The 26,182-nt window shown below is 41.8% G+C and overlaps 1 protein-coding gene and 1 long non-coding RNA gene across 2 annotated transcripts in view; one reads left to right on the top strand and one right to left on the bottom strand.

Annotated features, from left to right (window-relative positions):
• Positions 1 to 26,182, top strand: part of LOC120235247 — a 77,316-nt gene that overhangs the window by 13,601 nt on the left and 37,533 nt on the right. The window lies entirely within an intron of this gene.
• PRL (prolactin) lies at positions 14,412 to 24,186 on the bottom strand. The gene is made up of 5 exons (XM_039237452.1): positions 24,133 to 24,186; positions 21,975 to 22,156; positions 19,545 to 19,652; positions 16,949 to 17,128; positions 14,412 to 14,753 (listed from the first exon to the last, which is right to left on the bottom strand). The coding sequence occupies exons 1-5, from the start codon at positions 24,158 to 24,160 to the stop codon at positions 14,562 to 14,564; spliced, it is 690 nt and encodes a 229-aa protein (XP_039093383.1). The 5' UTR covers positions 24,161 to 24,186; the 3' UTR covers positions 14,412 to 14,561.

Raw genomic sequence — 26,182 nt, 5'->3', positions numbered from 1 at the left:
CAACATATGAGTGTAGTCATATGGTATTTGTCTTTTGTCCTCTAATTTTACTTAGTATTGTATCCACTGTGTCCATCCATGTTGTTGGAAATGGCAGGATCTCATCACTTAATATGGCTAAAAAATATCACATTGGGGTGTGTGTGTGTGTGTGTGTGTGTGTCTGTGTGTGTGTGTACTACACCTTAATGCATTCATCTATTGATGGGCACATAGGCTGCTTCCATATCTTGGCCATTTTAAATAATGCTGCAACAAACAGGGGTGTGTATACCTTTTCTAATTAGCGTTTTCATACCTTTGGGTAAATATCCAGTAGTGGAATTAGTGGATCTTATGCTAATTCTATTTTCAATTTTTTGAAGAATTTCCATAGTGTTTTCTGCAGTGGTTGCACCAGTTTACATTCCCACCAACTGTACACAAGTTTGCCTTTTTCTCCACATTCACAACAACACTTGTTATTTCTTGTCTTTTTGATTCTAGCTATTCTGACAAGGGTAAGTTGATACCATGGTGGTTTTGATTTTCATTTCCCTGCTGATGTGTGACGTTGAGCATGTGTTCGTGTTTCTCTTGGCCATCTCTCTGTCTTCTTTAGGAAAATGTCCATTCAGGTCCTCTGCCCAGTTTTAATTGGATTGTGTGGGAGTTTTTGTTGAGTTGCATAAGTTCTTTATATTTTGGATATTGATCCCTTCTTGGATACATTTTTGCACACATACCATTCATTACGTTGCCTTTTTGTTTTGTTGATGGTTTCTTTCTCTGTGCAAAAGCTTTATATTTTGTTGTGGTCCCAATTGTTTAATTTTGCTTTTGTTTCCCTTGCCTTGGGAAACATATCTAGAAAAGTGTTTCTGCAGCCAGTGTCAAAGAAATTACTGCCTGTGTTTTCTTCTAGGACGTTTATGGTTTTAGGTCTCACATTTAGGTTTTTAATCCATTTTGAGTTTATTTTTGTGTGAGGTCTAAGAAAGTCCTTTCCTTCTTTTGCATGTAGCTGTCGGGTTTTCCCAGCACTGTTTGTTGCAGAGATTGTCTCTTCCCCATTGTATGTTCTTGCCTACTTTGTCGTAGACTAAGGGACCACATAAGTGTGGGTTTATTTTGGGGCTCTCTACTCCGTTCTATTGATCTATGTGTCTATTTTTGTGCCAATGCTGTACTGTTGATTACTCCAGCTTCGGGATAGAGCTTGAAATCTGGGACTGTGATTCCTCTGGCTTTGTTGTTCTTTTTCAAGATTGGTTTGATTAATTGTCATATTTTGTGGTTCCATACGAATTTTAGGATTATTCATTCTAGTTCTGTGTAAAATGGTGGTGGTATCTTTTGATAGGCACTGCATTAATCTGTAGATTCCTTTTCCTAATATGGACATTTTAACAATATGTATTCTTCCAGTTCATGAGTATGGAGTTTCTTCTCATTAGTTTGTGTCGTGTTCCTTTTCTGTCATCAATGTTTCATAGTTTTCAAAGTACATGTCTTTTACCTCCTTGGTTAAGTTTCTTCCTAAGTATTCTTTTTGATGTGAAAGGGATCTCACATTCCTTTGTGAAAGGGATTTTTTTTTCTTAATTTTTCTTTCTGCTACTTCATTGGTAGTGGACAGAAGTGCAACAGACTTTTGCATTCAATAGTTGATGATTTTTTTACAGTTATTTTTACCTGCTCTTGTGACACCTGTGGATGTTTTTATATTCATGATCTTGGAGTTAGGGGGGAAAAAAAGATGTGACTCTCCTATCATAGGCACATTAGTGATAGATCATTGAGGGACTGTCTTCATCTAGCAGCTCCGTATCCGTATCATTATCAGGAAACAAGATGGTAGACTCAATGGAGAACAGCGAGGGGAACTTAATGAGCCAGTTAGAGTTTAAGGAACTAGTTGGAAGTTGCAGGTAGAGTTAAGGTTAACCTGAAAGGAATGACAAAAATCTCTGGGACAGGCTGAGCAGGAGACACTGACGCTTTCAGGGCTGCAGGAACAAAGAGGGAAGTGGAATTAGGAATCTGTAGGAAGCAGGGCCTCTGACTAGACCTCTGGGCTCCAGCCAAGAAACCTGGCCACTTTCCAGCAGGAAGGGGGTCAGAGAGAGATCTACTTCTTTCTTTCTCCACTAACTGATGTCTTGCTAGTGTCTATCATTGCCCATGTCAAGTAGAAAACAGAGTCCAAGGGAATCAGAGAAATGCAGTATGGTCAGGTCAGCCTCCAGAAGTTCATCACATGATAGAAAAGGATGAAGCATGGTCTGGGGAGGCAGAGAGACAGGTGCCTGGGGGACTCAGTTGGTTAAGCATCTGATTCTGGATTTTGATCCGATCATGATCTCACAGGTCATGAGATCAGTCTCTGCACTGACAGTTTGGAGCCTGCTTAGGATTCCCCCTCTCTCTCTTCCTGTCCCCTGCTCATCTCTCTCTAAAAATAAATAAATAAACATTTTCTTAAAAGGAGGGGCAAAGAGAGAGTATCAAATATATCCATTATTTGATGGTGTAGAAATATTTTCTTCAGCCTATAATAAGTAGTTGTATGTGTTTTTAAAATTTTTTTAATTATTTAATTTTTTGTTTTAGGATTAGAGCATGAACAGGGGAAAAGGGCAGAGAGAAAAAGAAGATTTTTTAAAACTATGTATGTATGTATTTTTGAGAGACAGAGAGAGACAGTAGAGCACAAGCCCAAGCCTAGTGTGGGACTCAATCTCATGAACCTCCAGATCTTGACCTGAGCCAAGACCAAAAGTCAGTCACTGAACCAACTGAGCCACCCAGGCACCCCTGTATGTGTTTTTAATAGACATTTAGAATGACTATTGACACGATTAACTTTAATGGAAAAGTCAGTTTATGGTTTGGCTCAGACTTGGATATTTGTCACCATATTGCCATATCGATGCTCATCTAATTAGGACCCAAACTGACCATTATCACTGACTTATGCCTACTATTTGAAGAGCTAGGTATTACAACCAGACCTTGGAGGAGACCAGAAACAGTTCAAAGGCTGTTTTTATACATTGTTGGATTCATTTCGCTGATTTATGTGAGAGTAAGGATTTTCAAATTTAAATTTATGAACAACTTATGATCTGTTGCTTTCTTTTTTGTACTGTTTTTGTTTGTTTTTGGCATAGGGCATTGGTATAGGGCAATACTGGCCTCATCAAGTGAGTTGGGAAGGTTTTTTCTCTTGTATTTTCTGAAAGAGGTGTACAAAATTCATTGTAATTTTTTGGTAGAATTCTTTAAACCAAGCTGGGCTGAAGATTTCTTTTTCAGGAGTTTTGTTTCTTTATTTTTTGTTCAAGAGCTTTTATGTTACAGTTTTGGTGTCATTAAACATTATATGACTATTCAGATGACCTAATTCTTCTCAGTTGATTTGTGGCAATTTGTGTTTTCAGAAGCTGATCGTTTCTTCTGTGTTGTCAACTTCATGATTGTAAAATTATTTGTAGTATTCTTTTACTAAATTTAAAAATAACAATAGGATCTGTAGTGATAGATATTTCATTCCAATATTGGTGATTTGTTTCTTGGTTTTATTACTTCCTACTGTTACTTTTATTATTGCCTTCTTGTTGTTGGTTTTAGATTTACTTTATCCTCATTTTTATAGTGTAAAGTAGATATTTCCTTCTTTCTTTTTTAAGATTTTTTTTGTAGTTTTTAAATAATCTATACACCCATCATTGGGCTTAAACTCATAAACCCAAGATCATGAGTTGCATGCTCTATGGACTGAGCCAGCCAAGTGCTCCTTCCTTATTTCTAATGTAAGCATTAGGGCTATAAATTTCCCTCTCAGCACTGCTTTACCTACATTCCATATATTTGGATATGCTGTGTTTTCATTTATATTAAGTGCTATTGAAAAAATTTTATTAAAATTTTCTTTTTGACTTCTGGATCATTCAGAAACGTGTTGTTTAATTTATACATGTCTAGAGATTTTCTTTTTGTCTTTATGTTATTTCTGTTTTTATTTTTTTTAATTTTAGTTAGAGAACACACTCTATGATTTTAATACTTTTAAATATGTTGAGCTTCATTTTATGGCTCAAGATATGGTCTGTCTTTTTTTTTTAGTATTGTTGAAAGAGACAGAATGTGAGTGGGGGAGGGGCAAGGAGAGAGAGAGACACAGAATCTGAAGCAGGCTCCAGACCCTGAGCTGTCCTCACAGAGAATGATGTGGGGCTTGAACTCCAGAGTTGCATGATCATGACCCGAGCTGCCAAACACGTAACCGACTGAGCCACCGTGGCACCCCAGGATGTACTCCGTGTTAAAGTTCCATGGACACTTGAGAAAAATTCATATTTTGTTATTGTTGAATGTTCTTAATGTGTCATTCAGGTCCTGTTTGTGGTGTTCATGTCTTCTGTAGCCTTGCTGATTTGCCATTTTGTAGTTTTATCCGTTTCTGGGAGGTAGACGTTAAAGTCTCCAACTATAATTGTGGACTTACTAATTTCTCTTTTCTGTTTTATCAGCTTCTGCTTCGTGTACTTTTAGATTCTGTTATTTGGTATGGATATATTTTGGATTATTATGTCTTCCTGCTGGATCTTTTTTCTTTATGTAACATCCTTATGATTTTCTTTGTCCCCATAAATTTTCTTTAGTTTGAAGTCTCTTTTACCAGAGATTTATATAGTCACTCCTGCTTCTTTTTTAAATTAATGTTGCATCATATATCTTTCTTCATCCCCTTGCTTTCAACATATTGATGATACTACATTTGAAATGAGTTTCTTTGAATCAACATAGTGTCTCATGTTTTTTGTTTTTTTTTTTTCCTCTCTGCCACCTCTTGCCTTTTGATTGGTGTATGCAGAACATGCATATTTCAGGTAATTAATGATATGTCAATGCTTAAGTCCGCCATTTTATTATTTGCTTTCTTTAGTTCTTCTTGTTCTCATTTCTCTTTCTCTTTTCTTGACTTTCTATGTTAGTTGAGCATTACACATTAATTTATTTCTAGTACTTTTGAATGGCTATTTTGTAGGTTGATCTATCTATTCTATCTTTGAATGAAAGACTTGTTACAGGCTATTAGTATTACCTTAGTGAAGTGAAGAAACCATATTTATGATCTTCCCAATTTTCTTTTAAGTTTACTTATGTTGAGAGAGAAAGAGCATGTACTCACAAGCAAGAGGGGGAGGGGGAGAGAGAGAGAATCTCAGGCTAGCTCTGTCTGCACTGTTAAGAGTAGATCTGCTAGTGACAAACTCTTTCAGTTTTCCTCTTCATTTTAGAATGCTTTTATTTGCCATTCATTCCTGAAGGATGGTTAGCCAAATATAGAATTTGTGATAGATAGTTCTTTCTGCGTGTATGACTTATTTCCTTGTATCCTTCATAGTTTTACTAGAGACATCCACTGACATATCACTTGGTGGTTCCCTATAGGTAATGCATCATTTCTCCTTGGTTACTTTGTAGATTTTTTTCTTTGTCCTTCATTTCCTGAAATTTAATTACGATGTGTCTTGGTGTGGATTTCTTTGGGTTTATCCTTTTTTGAGTTGCTGAGTGTTATGAATCTGCAGATTTTTGTTGTTTTCCACATTTAGGACATCTTCAGCCATGATTTCTTTGATTAGTCTCTCAGCTTCATTCTGTTTCTTTTTCCTGAATATGTTGAGATGAATGTTATATTTCTTACTGATATCCCACAGGTCTCCGGGGCTCTATTCATTTCTTTTTTCTGTCTATTTTCTCTCTGTTTCTCAGATTACATGAATTCCATTGAGTTGTCCTGAATTGTACAGATTCCTATCTTCTGTCATTTCTACTCTGTGAAGTTCTTTTTTCCTTTGCTTTTGTAGCTTTCATTTATATAATTTCCATTTGGTTCTTTTTTATAACTTCTACTTTGATGTGTTTCTTTTTTCATATATTTCTAGAGAATTCATAATTTATCTTGAAGTATTTTTATGATGGTTGATTTAAAACCTCTGTCAGATAATCATATCTGATTAACTCCAGTGTTGGCATTGGTCGGTTGTCTTTTCTCATGCAAGGTTTTATTTTATTTTATTTTATTTATTTTTTTGGTTCTTGACATGACCAATCATTTTCATTTGTTGCTTGGACATTTTTGTCTTTCGTTAGAATACTTTAGGATCCTATTCAAATCCTTTATTTTAGCAAAAAGTCAACCTGTTTATATTTAGCCTACAGTTCCAGGTCTATTTTGTGGGCTATGTTTCCATTGATAGTTTAAATTTCAAAGCTTTGTCATGTTATTTTAATCTCTGACTTATCTGATGCTTCTTGGGTTCCCACTCACCCCTAATGGGTCTGGCTGAGGAAGCAAAATGGGATCCTTCTGTCTGAACCTTTGCTTGTCTTGAGGTAAGACAAAACAGCACAGGGCCTATGGGAATCAAAAGGCTTCCTGAGCCAGAACTTATTATCGCACGACTCCCCTAAAGTGCCCCTTAGATGCTCCCGTGTCTCGGCAGAGGATGGGAGTTTTAGGCTCTCGGAGACAGAGACTTCCAGTGCCCTACTGCGTATGTGGTTAGCTCTCCTGATGGTCCTCCTCATCTCCCTGGTGTCCCCAGTGTGGAGGGGAATTTGTCTGACAGGACCTTTTCCTCTGAGGAGGACAGAGAGTGTTTCCCAGGCTGGCTTCTGCTCGCATTGAAATCCCTTTACAGGTGCCTTCTGGTGGGGAGTCACAGGCCCAAGGGGACAAGGAGACTTCCAGAGCCAGGCTGCTTGTGTGGTGCCTCTTACTTGTGCTGCATGACAGCCTCAGCATCTCAACCGGAAGGAGAGTGCTGCTTCCAATCTACCCACCTTGCTGCTCTGCCCTGGCGCACCTCCTATTCATTCCGGTTCCACCTGGGAGAGGCATGGCCCTCCCCAAGCTGCCTTCCGCTGCTGGGTTGTGAGACCAGAAACGTTCAGCTTGGGTCACTTTCTGCATTGGACAGAAGGTGTGTCCCCACCCCCACCCCCCGCATTCAGGGCCCCAACCAGTTCCTGTTAACTCTTATCAAAGATTAGATATCTCTTTTCATGATCTCTTGTTACATCCAGGACGAGGAGTGGACACAAATAGACGTTCGCCATCTTGTCTCATTCGGAAATCCAGGATCTGCTTTATAATTTTATAATACCTCATGGGAGACGTTTTAATAAAGAGGGTCGTGTAGGAAAGTGGAAAGCTTCAAAGCGGGCAGAAGGAGATGGCGTGGAGCCCTCTTTCCTTGGGTGCTGTGGGAAACTGACCAGGTGCTCCAGATGATGCACACAGTCTTCTCTGAGCAAGTTCCCTTTCTGTTTCATCTGGTTTTAAGCCTTGCATTTCTTCACTAATTCTGCACCCAGGTTGATGTGTGTCATGGTAAACGTACTACATTTTGTTTATTCTTGTAGACCACCGCTCTGCTTTCGGCCTGCCTTGAGCTGTGAACCCTGTAGGAAATAATTTTATTGTAAAATTTGGATTATTATTTAGCAGTGGATGAATTGATGGAACAATAGAAGGGGCCAATGGTGATTACTTAATAGAGCTTAAAAATTTTTATATATGCATATGAAGAGAGATCTTCACATATAATGTAATTCTCAGCCCTGTGGCCCTCTGAGTGCTCTGATTTAAATTGTATGTAAAAGAATTATTTTATTATGACAGTTAAACTGTAGTATAATTACATGTGTGCACACAGGATCTAATAGTCCGGTGTCCTCATCCCTTTGGGAAGAAAACGTCAGCACTTCTATTTGTAATTTTTATCTCATTGTCCTTTAATTTGTATTTTGTGCATATTTTTAAATCCCACGATATAATCAACTAGCCATACCTCCAGAATATTGTAAACTTCTAAATCTGGGGCCCTGCTAGGGTCTTGTAAAGCGAAAATACTTTGGAGGTCAGTGATTCAAGGAACAGAAAATTTTTAAATTTGGTTGCATCAAAAGGTGCTTAATATGGGGGAGTTTACCCTCAAACCTTTCAGTTCCCATGAAGAGAGGCAGGATGTGTAAAATACTTATGTTTGCATGAGTTCGTAAAGCACACAGCAGGCTCAGAGTCCAGAGAAAGAAAGGTTTTTGAAGTCCTGCAGGAGAGAAGGAAATTGGACCCGACAGGGACAGAACATGGGCCTGGGGTGTGAGAGAGCAAAGTCTTTGCAGGGTTTCATAGGCAAGTCAGCTGTTGCTCTTCCTACTGGGTCTTTATTTTTATTTATTTTTAATTTTTTTAATGTTGGTTTATTTTTGAGAGAGAGAGACAGAGCGTGTGAGCGGGGGAGAGGCAGAGAGAGAGAGGGAGACACAGAATCCAAAGCAGGCTCCAAGCTCTGAGCTGTCAGCACAGAGCCTGTCTCAACTCATGAACTGCGACATCTTGACCTGAGCCAAAGTCAGACACTCAACCCACTGAGCCACCCAGGCACCCTTCACCTTTCTTTAAAATTTACTTCTCTTTCTCCAGCTGTATTTCCTAAATTCCTTACCTTGCTTTACTCTTTGATTTTGTATAGCATAGGTCACCTGCTGTCATACCATGGTGTACTTGCATTCATGTCTGTTGTGGGTAGTCTGTCTTCCCTAAGATAGAGTGTCCGTTCTATGAGGGCAAGTGTCTGTCTGCCTTGCTCAGTGATATAAACCAGACACCTATACACAGTGCCTGGGTAAAGTGGGAATTCACTAAATATTTATTAAATGACCCATAGCAGAGAACCGGACTGGCCTACAACTTTTAGGATTTAGGGGTCATTATTAGCTTTTTTAACTAAACTGTTCTAGAGTTAATGTTACAAAGTTAGGACCCTCTTCTTTATCTCTGCATAAACATAGACCATGTTTGGAGATGATGTTTTACACCCAATATGCTGGCTGCAATACAACACTTAAGAAAGGAAACAGCAATGATTAATTTGCTTTCTTTATTCAAAATAGAAGTCTATCCCTTTAAATTTGTTTGGTTTTATTATTTTTATGGAGGTACATTTGACATATAACAATTCCATTAGCCTCAGGGGTGCAGCATAAGGAGCATAGGATTGGATACTTGTGTGTATGGTGACCACCATAATGAGTTTAGTCAACAGGCATCATTGTTACAGAAATTTGTGTGTGTGTGATGAGAACTCTTAGGATTACTGTCTTAGTCATTTTGAACTATGCAGGAAGTGTATTCCTTTTCTGGGAGTGCAGTTCAGTGTGACGAGTGGCTCTGAGGGCTCGAATCAAAGAATTGTGTTTAAACAGTTGAGTTGCGTAAGACTTCTTGTAGCCAATTCATAGCGGCACCGAGGCCTGCCTGGCTCCTGTCATACTGGCTTGGCATGCGAATGTGGACCTGATGTTAAGTCCTATGTTACCCATTTGTCCCTGCCTGGCTCCCTAGATGCTGTTCATCGTTCCATTTGTCTTTCATATCTTCACTGTCCCAATCGGTTATGGTTCTGACAGAACTTTCAGAGTAGCAGAGGCATGTCTGGATGCCCCTGGGGCATTTGGGAAAGATTCTGGGGTGCAGTCACCTCACTATTAGAATTATATTTTCAGGGGATTAAAGGCTTTTCAGTTTCAAGAGGCTTTAAATATGAATATTATCTTAGGAATGTACAGTGTTGAATTATTTATTTGATTTGTGATTAACTGACCATCTGCTGGGAGTAAGACGATGAAGGGACAGGAAACAGCAGTGGATTCGAGAGGCAGTGAGGAAAGTCTTAGAGAGGATGGATGGATTTAGGGGAGCAGGGTGTGAATTTGTTCAGGTTTTGTGCAGGGCTGGTTCTGTCAAGAAGGGGATTGGTATCATTTTATTCCTTCTCATCCAGTGTGCTTTACAATGTATGTCTTAATGTGCGTGTTGCAAGAGACCTGTGACTTAGCACACTCACCCTAACCGGCCAGTATAAATGCGTCGGTTCGCGTATTTGACACAATCTAGCCGAGGCTCTCGCCTGTCTCATTTCTGTGATTTGCTAAAAGTAACCGAACATTTTTGATGAGTTCTGGTACACAGTTGATGAAATTCATGGAAACTGAGTTCAGAGACATTCAGACAGAACCTTAATTGATCTCCTCTCTTCTCTCTGACTTTCCCGTCTTTTATGTACTCATATATATATATATATTTATGAGTACATATACTCATATATATATATATATATATGTGAGTAAATATATATATATATATTCTATATATATAGAGAGAGAATCTGATGACCGACTCCAGGCCCTGAGCTAGCTCTCAGCACAGAGCCTGACGGGGGGCTCGAACCCACAAATTGTGAGATCATGACCTGAGCCGAAGTCTGATGCTCAACCGACTGAGCCACCCAAGTGCTCTTTGACTCTTAACATCTCATTGCTTTGATGCCGTCAAGCCCTGATGCTCTGCCCACACCTCTCACGTGCTTTGCCTTCCTTGCCTTTTTTTTTTTTTTAAATGTTTTTATTTATTTCTAGGAGAGAGAGAGAGAGGCAGCGTGAGCAGGGGAGGGTCAGAGAGAGAGGGAGTCACAGACTGAAACAGGCTCCAGGCTCTGAGCTTGCTTTCAGCACAGAGCCTGACGTGGGGCTCGAACCCACTAATTGTGAGATCATGACCTGAGCTTAAGTCGGACGCTTAACCGACTAAGCCACCCAGGCGCCCCGTTGCCTTCCTTGCCTTGATGGAGCTTTCCTGGGTTTTCTTTTAGGATGTCATAATACTTTTCCAACTTGCTTCTGGACCGCTTCTTCTTCTCTGCCAGTCGCACGCTCCCTCAACCCTCCAAACCAGACTCACGTCTCTATTTTCCAATTCTGGACATACTGCTCTCTTGCACTAAAATCTCCTAGTTTCCTGTTGCCTTGTAGAGTAAGTACAACCTTTCCAAATTGACACATATGGTCCCCCGCAGTGCATAAGCAATCCCTGCGTGGTTGTCGTTGTTAGCCTACAGTGATGTGTAGAGCATATTAGGAGAGCATAGTAATGGAGCTGTTACATGTCTGTTAAAAAAGTGAGCATTTCTTGTAGTTTGGTCACATTTGATTATGTACTGATGCCTTAGAGTGCTTTACGTATTCACAGCTCAGTTCCTTTTGTCTTAATGGCTCAGGATATAGGGGATGCTTACATCACAAAATGATTTAAGTGAATTGACAGATATGCCATCTTCCTATTTTTGAGCCTATCGGTTTCCCGTCAACCCTTCAGAACTCCATGGTGAGACCGTCAGCCCAAGGAACCCCCTTGTCCTCACGTCCAGACGTCTCCTTACGATCTGGAAATTCACTGTAGCACTTTGGTTAGCATCACCTGCTCTGCTGACTGTTCTCTACCATTTGGTAGGGTATCCTGCGTATTTATGTCAGCCTCTCTTTCTCCACAACCTGAGAGCAAACTTTTAGGGGACGGATGCTTTTCAAACCTCTTGTAGTTCTTATCTTGCCCATAATTGACTAACCTATGAGATCAGTGACCAACCTAGGAGCTCTGTGAATTTCAAGGATTTTTGTTTGTTTGTTTCCCTTTTGTAACCACTGCTGCTGTTCTTTCTCGAGCAGGGCCCATTTCTTCACACGTAATCTTACATGGAAATCTGTAAAAGAAGAAAAAAGTAGACTCACTTTGGTTGGCAGGGGAGTGATTGTTATATTCTTCCCAAATATCCCCTTTCTGCCTACCCCTTGCTGATTCGACAGATCACCCGTGGCTCTGCTCAATCTTGTCTGAAAAATACAGTATTCAGTGTATATGTCATGGTCAAGCTGCGAGAAACCTTTTCATATCACCGCCTCCGTTATTTATCTCCAGTCCTGAATCTGTGCTGGGAATAAAGTTTGTAAGAGAAGAATACATGAGGATGTCTGTGGGCTGGTGGTGAACTTATGTTTCATACAATTGCAGTGTCCATTTATTGCCTGATCTCTCCCCTTATAAATACCATCCTCTCTGTTGGAAATATTTAGAAATGGTAGAAAAGGAAGTTAAGTGGGTAACACAATAGAATTAGGTGTTTTCAGCAATAAATGACTGAGAAAGGAAGTGCATACAGGTTTTTTGTCATATCCTCCTGCCTTTTAAAAGAAGAAAGCTGACATTTTGTATGCATGCTGGAGAAAAGGGAGGTTCAAGATCGGTTTGGGGCAGCATATTCTGTTGTGTTCGGAAAGGTTTGGGTCATTCCAGCCAGAGTCTGAAGCAGGACTCAGACACAGTAATGCTGGCCATGATGGAAGAGTTTGGTTTTGTTGGGCAATGATCCTGTGCACGTGGGAAAGGCTTCTTTGCCTGGTGGGGGGCAGAGGGGGGTTGGTTTGCCTTGAGTTCTGGTCTGAAGATGTGTGAAGTTCCGCTCATCCCTAGAGACATTGCAAGTTAATCAGTAAGGGCAAGGAGAACTTGAATACAAAGGAAATTTTCAGAAAAGGAAAACAAGAGGAAAGGGGAGTTTAAGGAAAATATGAGACAATGTTTGTTCTTACGGTATAAAATTAAAGCAGTAGATTGAGGTCTTGACCAAATACACTCTTCTAATAGCATCCCAGCCTTCGCAACTCAGAAGGCTTTTACTCCCGTTTCCCCTTCTTTTTTCCCCCCTCCTCCTTTTCCCTCTCCATCCTCTCCCTGCTCTGGCCTTTTATTTCCTCTCTGTCAGGATGTCAGATGGAGTATTTCTTATTGTCTGCTGTCGAGGAATTCCGGACAGAGCCGTAACGCGGCCGCAGAAACAGTCTGGCAATCCCACTGCCTTCTGTGGACGGCCTGAGGAGATCGGCCCTAATCCCGGGTTGCTTAGCGGCGGTTGGACAAGCTGAGCTCCCCTAATCCAGTCACCTTTCTCCAGCAGGAGACCAAGTGGAGGAGGAGGAGGTAGTATTTGCCGGGAGTGTTTGCAAGGCCAACTCTCTAAGACTGTAACTGACAGAGATAATTACTCATTGGTTCTAAAAGGAAGGGAAGCCACATCTCCTTCCTCAGATTCACGTGTGTTTATGACTCTAACCTGCTGACGCACTCTGTGTCTTTGTGAACGGGAAGAGACGAGGATTGTCAGGGGACCCCAGGGTGGGAGACAAAGCAAACCAGTGTGATGGCCTCTTTATTGTTTCCAGTGGTTATTCTGCCTGAGTCTGCTGTGGGTTCCCTACGAGACAGACCACCCTGAGCCAGTTTTCCCCAGTAGGATGCTGGTGGGGCACGGGCACAGCGGCAGAGAGGCTGGGAGGGTATGGCAGGTGGCACAGCCGTGGGGGCAGATAAAGAATCAGGCCTGGGTAGTTCCCCTGGTAAAGAAACTAGGCAGTGGGATGCTCCCACTTGTGAACGTCCTGGAAAATCACAAGGGAGAAACTTGCCACTCAAGGGAATGCAAGGTTAGCGCCTGTTGGCAATGAGAAGGCTACGGGAGCCCCATGAAAGTCAGTGATGTCAGAACATGCCCATCTCTCCTCACCTCCATCCATCCCAGCATAGCCAGGAGAGGTGGAGGCCCGGCAGTGGGAGGGGGAAGACGCCTTGCAGAAATTGACATCTGCTTCCCCCCAGTAGGTCCCATGAACCACAGAAGGGCAGAGGAAAACATTAAACGGATTGAATATGAAAGGAAGTTGAAAGTGGACTTGAATGGACTTTTGAGACCGAGAGTAGCTAGAACCTATGGGAGGCGTCCACAGTGATGCCTCCAGGAGGCGCTGAGCGGTACATGGTTGAGAACAGACACTGGGGAAGGTTCATGCCATATCATGTGTGACTCCGCCCTCATCTGAATGTTTCTAATCCTCCAAATTTCTGATGTTGAAATCCTAAACCCAGAAGGTAATGAATAGTAGCAGGAAGTGGGGCCTTTGGGAGGTGTTAAATCGTGGGGGTGGACTCTTCATATGGGATTAGTGGCCCACAGAGTCCCTGGCTCCCTCCACCACGTGGGGACACAGGGAGAAGTCTGCGACCTGGGAAAGGGCCCTCCCCTGGCCATGATGTGGAAATGAATTTCTGCTGGTTATAAGTCTGTGGTGTTTTGTTACAGCAGCTCAAATCGACTAATACTACAGCCCACCACGTTTTCGATAGCTTGGGAAACCTCATGCTGTGAGGGCGCATCACAGCTTCACCGTGTGTGCTTCGTCTGTTCGAACGTGGTGTGTGGCTGACTTTCATAAAGAATCCTGAGAGTTCACTCTTCTTGGCAGCAGGTCCAGCAGGAAGCATAATTAGCTAATTCTTTGATTCTGATCATCTGACCTGTAATAATTTACCGTGAATCTAAAGGAAGCTGCTAATGGTCTTATTTGTAACGCTGGCTTCTGCTGTTTGTGACAAAGTTTAATAGGAACTTCTCAATGGTGGTGATGGATCTTCTTTTGAATCTCTATTAAAGGAAAATGAGAGACTTTGACACATTGCCTTTTTTGATTTTGACATCTCAGAGGAGTCTGTTTTTATTTTTTAAGCGGAGACCCATTACACCCGTGCGTGTATTAGAAAGCTGTAAAGCTAAGAGGAGCTTGCTGCGGGACGGTTATTGGGAACCATCCCGGACATCGATGGGCCAGACGCGAGCTTAGCAGTTGCTGTCGTAGACGATTCGGCACTTCAGGAGTTTGAGATAATTGTCGATCTTATGTGAATCCCTGCGGAGGCAGTGGAGCAGGTTGTAAAAAGCAAAAAGGCGAGTGTCTTCATCAGCCACCTGTAGGGATGGCAGTCCAGACCAGACCGAGTAGACTTCGTTTTCTCTGACTCCGGGATGAACCTAAGCACCAAAAAGACAGCGACTTAGTATTATTAGTATTTGCTCGCCTTTGTTCCTTCCCGTTGTCACGTGATGATGATTTGGGGACGAGGCATGAACGTAAAACTCCCTAGAGGGAGGCAGAGACTATTGAGCCAGTTTATCAGAAATCTATTAATAGTCTGAAAAGTAGATGCAGAATTCAGATGTAGGTTTTCTAACATGGACGTGATTACAGATGAAGTATATCTGCCCAGGAGTGAAGAGATAGAGAACCACCAAGCTCGTGTATATATAGAGAGAATTAGTTGCACCGAATGTATATATGAGTGTGACCAAGGGACAGCGGAGGGGTGGCTTCAGTTCTCTTCCTTGAGGATATCTTTCATGTCCAGAATCTTCTCTCATGTGTTCTTTGTTCCATATTTCTTCTGATACGTTACCATAATTCCGTGTCTCCATTTCCTGCTTCACACTAATTCTCTTCTCCATGTAGTGAATGTACAACAAGCTTCAGAAATGATGGGCATCATACCTGATGCCTCAAGGTGCAGGGCATATAGTGATGACTGTCCCTGAGAATATCTGCTGAAATAGTCAGGAGACATTCACAATGCACCCAGGACTGATAACCCCCAAATGTCTATAAGCAATAGCTGCTTTCTTTTGAGGTCTCTGGGGGTGGAAGGTGCCTGTGACAAAGAGTGAGGGTGCCAGCAGCAAGTCCTCTGCAGGGAGGGTTGAGTGGGAGGCTGGGAAGCCTGACAGTGGTAACAGACATGGGGGACAGGAGGGAGGGCACCACAATCTCTGCTCCTGAGCCTTTGCAAGCTGGACTCCCCTGAGAACCCAGAGTAGCCAGCTTGGTCACCAGGCATGTCAGCAGCTTTTAGAGCTTGCTGGGTACAAAGGTGGGATGACCATAGACCCTGATCTACTGAACTGTCACCTGCAGAGTTAGACTATTTTTTAAACCTGGGATTTCCTCCTGCAATTTAAAGTGTATGTGTGTAGTGTCTGTATTTGGGTTGCCCTTCTTTATGTTTATTTTTGGTGCTTGGGGTCTAAGACGAAATTCCCTGTGTAGGGCACCACGATATGAATAAGAATAAATAAGTCATTAAAATAAAGGATTCTAGAACAATTTAGGAACTTCGGAAATAAGTTGGCCATAATGAAGAAAACAATTTGAAAGCCTAGGTGTTTATTTCACATCTCAAGGTGGAAATGTGCTGTATTCTCCCACGAAGCTGACTAAAAGGACACATGATGACGTGTACTTTGTATAAAATAAGGGAAGTAGAAAATTGCTCCTGTTACTCTTAAAGTCCTATCTTTTTCTTTAAGTCCTATCTTTTTCTTTAGATGACACATTATTTCTGAGAACTTCATAAAGCTGCTCAGATGTTAACTCACTTGTGCTGAAAGTATCCCATCTGATTGGAGATCTATATTGCAAATACTAACTCAATCTAAATTTGACATTATTTGGGGAGATTAAAGGCAATGAAATGAGTTTCAATTTTGGAGCTCCAAATAGGCTCTGATTTTGAAACCTCTCCCCCACCCCACACCCAAATTTAGGAAGAGACAACTTTCTGCAAATTACAAAATAAAATTCCAGGAAAGATACACTCCTGTCTTCAATGGCCCACTGAAATCTAGTGCCTCTGAGGCAGCATTGATGCCCCGACCCTGTCTTTTTAATCTCCACTCTCTGACAAATATGTCCAGTGGGGTGGGGCTGGGGTAGTGGCACGGAACACCATCTAATCTGATTTTGATTTTCTCTTTTCTGCCTCTCTGCTGTCCTCCTTTGGTGTGGGGAGAAAAGCAAAGGAGCACAAGCAGAATTTCAGTAGCAGGTGTCTTGGGACACTTCGAGGAAAATGTTTATGTTATAGATTCTGTACTCAATAGCTTACTTTTCCTTGAAAAAATTGTAAACCCCAGTTCCCAGGAAGAGGCAAGCCTTTAGTGGGCTCCTGTGTTGTGGAGGGAAGGCTGCACCTGTCCAATACTGCAATTGCATCCCAAGATTCACTAACCCTGGAATCTACCAGTATGAATCAGTAGAATCTTGCTTTACTAGTAGGCTGAGAAGGAAAATGCCTCCATTTTGTTCTTGCACTGTGAGGTATTTAGAACTCACTTTTCACTGTGGAGGTCACCTCTTTCATTACTGAGGAAAACAGAAGCACCAGGAGGCTGCTCACCTGGCCAACTATCTTCTCCATGCCCTCTAGAAGTCTTCGGTTCTGTTCCTCGATCTCGATGGCTCTGGATAGAATAGCGTCGGGGGCTTCTTGCAGTCCTCGCACTTCTGTAACTAGGTGATACAGAGGGTCATTCCAGGAGCGCAGCACTCGGAGTATCAGGTTCAGAAGGTCTTCGTGCTAAGCGACCGGATAAAACAATCGCATTAAATAAATCATAACAAAATGCGTTTAGGTAACATGTGAGTTTTGCTCCCAGAGGCTGACCCTGATGGCCTCTCTGTTCTCCCTGTGTGTGTGTAAAATTTTGTGTGGGTGCTTAAAGTTGTAAAAATAAGAAGTGGAAGCTATTGGCTGAAACTTTGTTAAAATTAAAAAAAAAATTTGGCTTATTTGAATAACTACTTCATGTAATGAGATTTCTAGTTTATAGCATGAAGGGATTTGTTTTCCCTCGGAAATTCTACCATCCACCCACTCGGTGAGTCTTTTATATTTGACAGCTTTGCTGGCCCAAAAAGAGATTTGTTGGAACTCAGTATGTGCCTGTAGTACCTGAGTTGGGAAAGACAGATTCCACCGGTGCCAATGACAAAGGGCCCAAATCATTTTCATCCAAGGACTCATTCATATTTATGGCTCCAGATCATTCTTTAATGTATTCATTTGTGATTTGTAATTTTTACGTCATGATATTAGAACAAAGAGACCGCAGAGAAGACAGGGCATTCATAAATACGCTGTCCTCAATCTATACTGACCCCTGACTTTCTGCTCCTACCCCAACGGTCTCTTCTGTTGACCTGTTCGGGTGAATTAAATGGCGCTATGCTAGCTTTAGTCTGCAGTGGAATTCACAAGGGACAGTTGCTGTCTTGTTTACCACTCCCAGGATCCCACATGAAACTCTTAGGAGGGGGTTGTCTCTGTTATGAAATGCTTGCTTTCCTGAGGTCCGTGAACTAATCTAGTATAAAGGAAGCGAAGAGTAGAGAAGAATCAAAATGAAATTGCAATAGGAACATGTCCTCGGCACACTGAATGGCTGTCTAGTTTTGCTAAGGCCGTTGTAGCGTCGTGAGTAAGAGTGAGGGCTTAGAATCAGATGAAGCCTGGACTCCCGACTTCCTACTCCCGTCACTAGTCCAAATTCCACAACCTCTCCAAGCCTCAGTTTCCTTTTCTCGGCAAGTGTAACAGCAGTGCCTTGTGTTCTAGGACTTTTTTTTGGTGAGGATTAAATACGGTCCATGTAAATTGCTTTGTGAAGTGTCTGACAATGGAGTGGCCCTCAATACCTTTTAAGCCCTCCTCCTCCTTCACTCTTCTCCTTCATTTTAAAGTTCTTTTTGGAAGTTTATTTATTAATAGAGTGCAAATGCGGGGTGGGCGGGGTTGGGGGGGGGAGAGAAGATTCCAAGCAGGCTCCTGGCTGATAGCAGGGCTTTCATAGGGAGGGACTTGATCTCATGACTGCAAGACCATGACCTGAGCCAAAATCAAGAGTCAGATGCTTAACTGACCGAGCCACCCAGTCACTTCATCTTTCATTTTATCATCATCTCATTCCGGAGCTTAGTGGACAGAAAGAATGCTGGTACCATTAACAACGTTGTGCAGAGAAACAGATTGTATTTATGGGGGCATGTATGTGAAGATAGATGCTTATGTTAAGTCACGTTAAGACTGTGACTATGGCAGGGAATCAGAAAGGAGAGATGAAAATGGTCAGAGAATTGGGACAAATAATAAGGGTGTCCTATGCAGACGTTGTTGTCATCAGAACAGAAGCAATTGTCACAACCGTGAGAAACAAAACATAATATTTCACAGGACAGAGGAGTTGGGGAAGAATGGAGAGAAAAGTAGGTGTCAGAGAAATAGAAGCGGAACCCAAAGGAGATCCTTGAAAGCTGGGAAGAGATGGCTCATGGGGCACAACGCTCGGTAATGTTACATGCTGCCAGTGTAGGAGCCAAGGGCTTCATCTCAAACCTACGGCTGTACATGCCTTTCTTCCATATTCCATGAATTTTGCAAACCTTCTATTCTATATGTGGAAGTCTAATTTGGTTCAGGCTTTCACATAATATATGCAACCCTGGGTCTAAGGCATTGGGTAAAATAATGTTGTTTGCATGAACAACTTATGGATTGTTTTATTTTGCTGCTACAATCTTTTTGTTTTTCCTTTAAGTTTATTTGAGAGAGAAAGAGAGAGAGAGAGCAGTGAAGGGGCAGATAGAGAGAGAATCCCATGCAGACTCCACGCTGTCAGCACGGAGCCCTAATACTGAGCTTGCTCGTGGAGCTTGAAGTCATGAACTCTGAGATTTTGACCTCAGCCAAAATCATAAAGTCAGATGCTTCACCGACTGAGCCACCCAGGCACCCCGCTGCTACAATCTTGAGTCAGCATTTGGGTTTTACTGATGACTCATCAACTACACACTGTCATTTCTCTTTGATTACTTCTCCATATTTGTCTGTGTGTGCAATTAGCATTACCTACTGCAGACTTCTGACAATCTGTAGCATGGTATTACCAGGGTACTGCCTCAGTGGTATTGGTGAGAAATTCGGATGAGAGACTCACATGGATCTGTTGGGCTTGCTCCTTGTCTTCAGGGGTAGAGAGGGAGGAAGTGTGGCAGCTGTTGATGGCCTTGGTAATGAACCCCCGGCCCTGGGCATACCTTTTATCCTGAAAGTGAGCAAGCAAATTTAGTTAGTTATAGTTGTTTGAGCATTGGTTAAATGAGCCCATTACCAGAATATGTATTATATTATATATTATATTTATATTATAATATATTATTATATATTATATTATACTTGATGTATAATCTTTTTCTTTATGAGAACTACCAAAAAAAAACAAACCCTGAAATCAAAGAATTGAGAAAGTCATCTTTTCTCTGTTTTATTTATTTTGTACATGCATTTTTTTTAAAGTGTAACTCTTCTTAATCCCAACTTCTTCCATTCTCTATGATTTACTTGTTTAATTTACCCTTTACACAAATTACTATTTGGAAAACAACCACTAAATAATACCAAAAATATGAAACATTAAATATTTTGTTAAATATCCTTTTCTTTAGTACTTGAATCAATGCCCTAGTGCATATATACCTATATTTTGCCACTTAGTATCTTATTTACTGGGGGTCCAAGCCCCCATATGCCACCCCAATAGGCATTATAAAATTACAACTTTGACTGGTACAGTAAAAGCTTGGATTCCGAGCAACTTGTTCTGCGAGTGTTCTGCAAGATGAGCAAACATTTTTAATGAATTTTAACTTGATAAATGAATGATGTCTTGCAGTATGAGTAGTACGTGACACCGAATGTCACATGATCACAACTAAGCCAGTGGTTCTTGAAATTTGCTTTGATATATGAGTGCTCTGGATTATATGCATGTCTCCGGGACAAATTATGCACACAACTCTACCTTATAGTGTTCATCATAGATACATAATACCATTTTGTTGAGGATGTAAAATTTAGGAAATATTAATCAGTGGACTCACAGTGGAAAACACACACGCACACACACCTAGCTAAGACATTGACATGAAAGTAACCTCTGTGAAAAGTTGTGAAAACTAAGGAGATAATCGGGAAGATGCGAAAGACAAAAGATGGCCAGCCAAAAGTGGAGGAGGAAAGAAAAACCAGTGAGTGAAGAGAGCAATGTGAATATATATTTGTGACAAACATTGAACCTCATTCTTTATGGAGATGCTTTGATTTACTGAACTTCTCACATATCTGCTGTCTGCTCCTTGATTGACCTAAACGAGTTAAGATACAACTTTCAGAGTACTATAACCAGAAAGAGAATAATTGTTTCCAATTTGAAACCACCCCTTCTGTTTTAGTTCCAAACCCATCCACTGGACATCTTAGAACAAAACTTTATAGCATTTTTGGGTTTCGGATGAGCTATCATTGTTTTCCTGACATGGATTCAACTTAGTTTAACTGTTCAATTAACTCCATTCCCGGCAGTGAGATTGGCATTTATTAGATACCTAGTGTGGTAGGTGAAGAAGGCCTATGGAGACCTACACCCCTCACTCAGACACAAGAAACCAGCTTGCTTTCATTTTCTCAGCCCCCACCTGAAAGTGCTTTATGCCAGGTGTTGTTATGAAGGGATTGGTAGTGTTCCCCCAAAACTCATTTGAAGTCCTGACCCCCTATATTTGAAGATAGGGCCTTTGATTAGGAGGTAAAGAAGCTTAAATGAGGTCCTAACAGTGGAGCCTTGATCCAGTAGGGATCCAGAAGAGACCCCAGAATCCCCCACCCACACCCTCTGCCTCTGTGAGGACAGGGGACAGGCAAGATAGGAAGGCGTGTGCCCTTATCAGAACCTGACTGGGCTGGCACCCTGAGCTCAGACTTCCAGCCTCCAGAACTGTCAGAAAACACATTTCTGTTGTTTATGCCGCCCAGCCTGTGGAATTCTGTTATGCGAGCCTAAGCCTACGAATTCAGCTGTGCTGAAATTTGGGGGGGGGAGGGGGGGGTAATTTTTCTCAAGAAAATGAATTAAAGGAATTTTTTTTTTTTAAATATCTCTGTTGAGAGAGAGAGGAGAGAATGAATCCCAAGCAGGCGCCTCACTGTCAGCACAGAGCCCGATGTGGGGCTCAATCCCACAGCCATGAGATCCTGACCTGAGCCAAAACCAAGAGTCGGACACTTAACTGATTGAGCCACCAGGCGCCCCTAAAGGAAATCTTTAAACAGTTACTAGTCTAAGAATTCTTGAGGTTTCATGAAACTGTCCCTCTCTTCTTATTACACATTTTGTTAACCAATGGCTTTTTTTTTTTTTTTTAATCTAAAAGGCCTGTGAGTTGCCATGGGGCTCCGGCAACTTTCTTGCATCAAGCGTAGGGCAGGCCCCAGCCACCCACTCCCCCTTCCCCTACCCCCTAACCCCCACCCCCCACCCCCCATGTCCCGGGAAGGCCCCTTCTGGGAAGAGGCAGCATGCGCTACTTACAAACTCGTTGAACATTTCCGAGGAGAGGTTATGGATGTAGTGCGACAGGATGACCGCACGGTCGAACAGGTCTCTCAGGGACACCTGGCAGTTGACCGCCCCGCTGGGACAGACGGGCAGGGAGGCCACTCTCTGACACAGGAGCAGGTCTGACAGCAGCAGCAGCAGCGGCAGGAGCGGCCCTGCTGAAACAGAAGCGCGCGCCGCTCAGAGAGGATCTGTGCGCCCCAGGCCATCACCAGCCAACGGGTCACGGGCCCTCCCTCTCTGGTTGCCTCGGCACCACTGGGTTCTGCAACAGCGGGGGCAGGGAGAACCCACCCCTTCCACTGTGTGACTCGAGATACCTGATCATACGTGCACCCATAACATTGTTTGAGAAGTGGGTACTGCCTGTGTTTTTCTATGGCTCCCGGGAGTGCTTCTGCACTTAGCAAACATTTGGAGCTTAAATGAACTCTGAGCCAGGGCGTTGAAGTCGTTCTTAAAAGGTAGCTTAATGTCTTGGGACTTTCTGCAGACTTTTTGCAGCCAGGCTCTCTGTGAGTTTGTCATTTGTTAACTTTGTGTTGACTCACACTTGGGTCTTAAACCCTGAAACGGCAAACACAGGATGGTAGATCCGTTTGTTTTGCCTTTGTGACTGGTAAGAATAAACATGATGCTCAACGGCTAATATTGAGTATGAAGAGAACCTAACATACAGAATACTGTGGCCTAGATCTGCTAACTCACCTCAATAACCCTGTGCAGTTGCTGGACACTTTGCCAAAAGCTTTGATTTTTTTTTTTTTTTTTAATGTGTGTTTCCCAGTAACCTTGTAAGAGCTTCGACCTTCATTATCATCATCAAATTACATTGATGAAGCAGAAGGCTTGGAGAGGTTAAGTGGTTTTCCTCAAGGCCTATTATTAGCAGGTGGAGGGGGCTGGATGCCAGTATGATCGCTTTGACTTTGCCACGTGGCATCGTGTACACCTGTGGGCTCTCAGGCTTCATCCCTGCAACAACGGCCAGAGCAGAGGCCGTGACAGCTCAGGGCTTGCAAGGGTCTTTCCATTACTTGGAAAGTACAGTACTTTGACTTTAATGCATGCTAAAATTGTTCGTTAATAGAGAATATAACTCACCACCTTTTAGCTGGAAAATAAGATAGAAGTGGTGTGAAGTGAGTCCTGTAGCAGACGTTTAATTTTTCAGGAACATGTTATTTCCAAGAAGTTTATTTTGGGTGCTTTGTAGTCCTGTAATTTAGCTGAATGGATATTTTTATCTACAGGTGTAAATAAAAAGCGCCCTGCAGATTGAGAAATTGGAATACCAGTTCTCGGAAATTCATAACTTCATAGATATTATTTAACTCTGACTACATTTATCTGTACATCTATCATCTGAAGCGTTCTCACAGCCCAAGAGGAGATAAAATAGATAAATGTTTTTGTTCTTCGTTTCGTAAAATGAATTTTATGGTTGTTCCTAATTTTCTTTCTCTTGCAACTGTCAACCAAGAAAGTAGAGATGGTTAATTATTGCCAGGCTGTTTCTCTTTCTGAAATGTCGTTTGGCTCAAACCCAGCTGACAAAGTATTATAAGACGCAATTCTACTATCATTGTCTGTGTGATGGCTTCAGAGTTGAAAGTTGCACCAGGCTGACTCATGTTGGCCAAACCACGTAAGAGGCCTGAGAGCCCCAAACTGCTAGTTTCTACCTTCCGGAGTTGTGATAAACTGGACCCATAGACATTTATGGTCTTGTTCCATGCCAGAGTTTCTCACCATTGCCATTATTGGCATTTTGAGCTGGATAGTTCCTTGTTCTGAGGGTTATCTTGTGCTTTGTGGTACATTTAGCAGCATCTCTGAGTTTTACCTGCCTAGATACCAGTAGCACCCCCCATTCCAAATTAAGACAACCACAGACCTCTCCAGACATTAGCTCTGTGTCTCCAGAAGGAGGATTTCCATTCGAGAACCAGCGTTCTGTTCCATTGCTCCTGGTGTGGTTGCTTGCTAGAGCAATGACTAGCTAGCTAGCCCTTCTAAACTCTGTAAACCCAAAACCTCTTGCTAAGAGAATATTAGCTCAGATTTCAAATCAGTGCCCCCACCCCAAGAGTCTTGAGAATCCAACAACTCAGCAAGTCATTGCACGTACCTTTCAGCGACCACCCCTTGTTGTCCATGGTGGTGATGCTTTCGAGGAACACACTTCGCCAGAGAAGATCTGGTGGTCCAACAGCTTTCTCCTTCCCAGATGTTGGCTTTATAAGCCTTTGACATCTTCATGAATATATTTAATCAGGCATTCCCTTCCCTGTGCCAGTCATCTATTTCCGTCATTGAGATTACCCCCATAATTTCAAACATCAAATGGCATTTTATGTCTTATTCATATTCAGGAAGACATACTGGCCAGAAATGAACATTCTAGGAAGGATTGTGATTAATTAGAGCAAAAGGAAATGAGAGAAACAATGAAGATGAACTCTGGAGACTATTTTGGGTTAAAGGGCCCGTACAGCTACAGAAGTTATACTTTACAGGAGTCATATACTTTAAAGTTTACCTTGACTTCTCTGCAGATTCTTGAATCTACGTTCTATTTCACTAGGTGTCTCATGTGTTATCGAAGGGTATTCTTTTTCCCCCCAGTTCGAAATTGCTAGGTGAAGTCGAGATTTCAAAGCTGATACAGGAAGTATCGGGAAATATAGAATAAGGAGAAAGCAGACATTGGATCCCTTGTGATGCTCTCATCACGTGTGCCTTCCTCTTTTGCTTGTTTTTACACAGTCTGTGTTGTCCTTTTCAAAATGACACGTTTATGATTTAAATAGACATTTTCATCTGTTTATTCCTTTTGACTCCAATGTATCCATAAATGTAGATTATCATCCCCCGTTTACAGATGAAAAGGGAGAGACCTGGTGAGATTCATTGTTAAGAATCTAGAAGTAATTAGTCGTGATAGTTGCTGGAAGGATGGTTGCTTCTTGAGAAATCGGGGATGTAAAGAAGGTTCGGAAATGAACCATTCAGCACATATGGTCATGCATGAACAAAAAATCACCCGTTGACTCCTTTGGGAATTTTTTTCTGGGGAAACAACATAGTGGGTTTCAAGGACACACATGCACGCACGCATGCACACACACTCCCTGGCATATAATGCAATAGAAGAAAATTCTAGGCAGTAATTTGCACTCTCCTCAAGGATGGGGTGGGAAAACTATCCCTGGTTTAGAATCACTTTATTTCTCTGACTCAGCTCCCCTCTAGGGCCAACATGACAAAAATTCCTCTTTCATGGGCTCAAATGTTCCATCCGCCTCTTAGAGATTTCCTAAATGACTCTAATGAATAAGAACTCTGTTGTTGACAACTCTAATTTTTAAGTCCTTGCATGTAAAGCAGACTGTGACCTTCCTTTATCTTCCATCTTACTGTGTGTCTCTCCTAGTAAATCAACAGGTGAGGTAAGTTTTAAAATAATCCCTTTTTATGGCATTTACTTTTTCATAGTTGTTACTGCTACATTTACTTTTTCATAGTTGTTACTGCTACATTTACATGATAGCAGTTTTCCCACACGCCCTTAGGGAGACCTAGAAATCTTGACAGTGTAAGGTCACTTAAAAACTATCTTCCTAATTGCCTTAGCTTAAGCAATACTAGATTGTGAATCCTAGTCATCAAGTGTGATGATGTATAGGCTCTATCAGTCCAAAGCTGAGTCAGAATTCCATTTGCTCATATGAGGTATCCATTCTTCCCCCCCTGGACCATGAAATTCTGAATTATTAAGAGAGCAGTGCCTTTTGGTAGAGAAATGAATGCTGCCCTCCATCCCCCTCTTCTTCTAGAAACTTCAGAGTAGGGAATCTGCTGTAAGAACTGACAACATAATGTTAGGGTTGAAAGCTGTGGGGACTTCTGTAGATAGCCAGGAAAAGAGCAATCTCAGAGGACCTGAGCTGGGTTTATTCTGGGTGGCCAATTGATTTATTTGACTCCAAAGAGGAGCACATTTCTCTGTAAACTCTCATTTGCTTCTTTGCCGTCTCACCGCCTCGTGTTTCCTGTTAATGGGATATTGCAATATCTAAATAATGCAAAAGGCCTATTTTATGCAAAAAGTCATAGTTGTCCTATTTTTCTGCTATATATGTCACCCGCCTTCACCTTAATGTGGCTCTTTTAAAGAT

This window comes from Hyaena hyaena, unplaced genomic scaffold (assembly GCF_003009895.1).
Source record: "Hyaena hyaena isolate Hyena2069 unplaced genomic scaffold, ASM300989v1 scaffold_125, whole genome shotgun sequence".
NCBI classification, from domain to species: Eukaryota; Metazoa; Chordata; class Mammalia; order Carnivora; family Hyaenidae; genus Hyaena; species Hyaena hyaena.
The sequence above is the reverse complement of the archived record's forward strand: the minus strand, read 5'-3'. Positions and strand labels throughout refer to the sequence as shown.

Coding starts and splice junctions, on each gene's coding strand:
- PRL (XM_039237452.1), bottom strand. CDS start 24,160: ATGGACAACAAGGGGTGGTCGCTGAAAG. Junction 17,129..19,544: donor AGCAAGCCCAACAGATCCAT/GTGAGTCTCTCA, acceptor CCGGTCGCTTAG/CACGAAGACCTTCTGAACCT. Junction 14,754..16,948: donor TGGAGAAGATAGTTGGCCAG/GTGAGCAGCCTC, acceptor TTTGGTGCTTAG/GTTCATCCCGGAGTCAGAGA.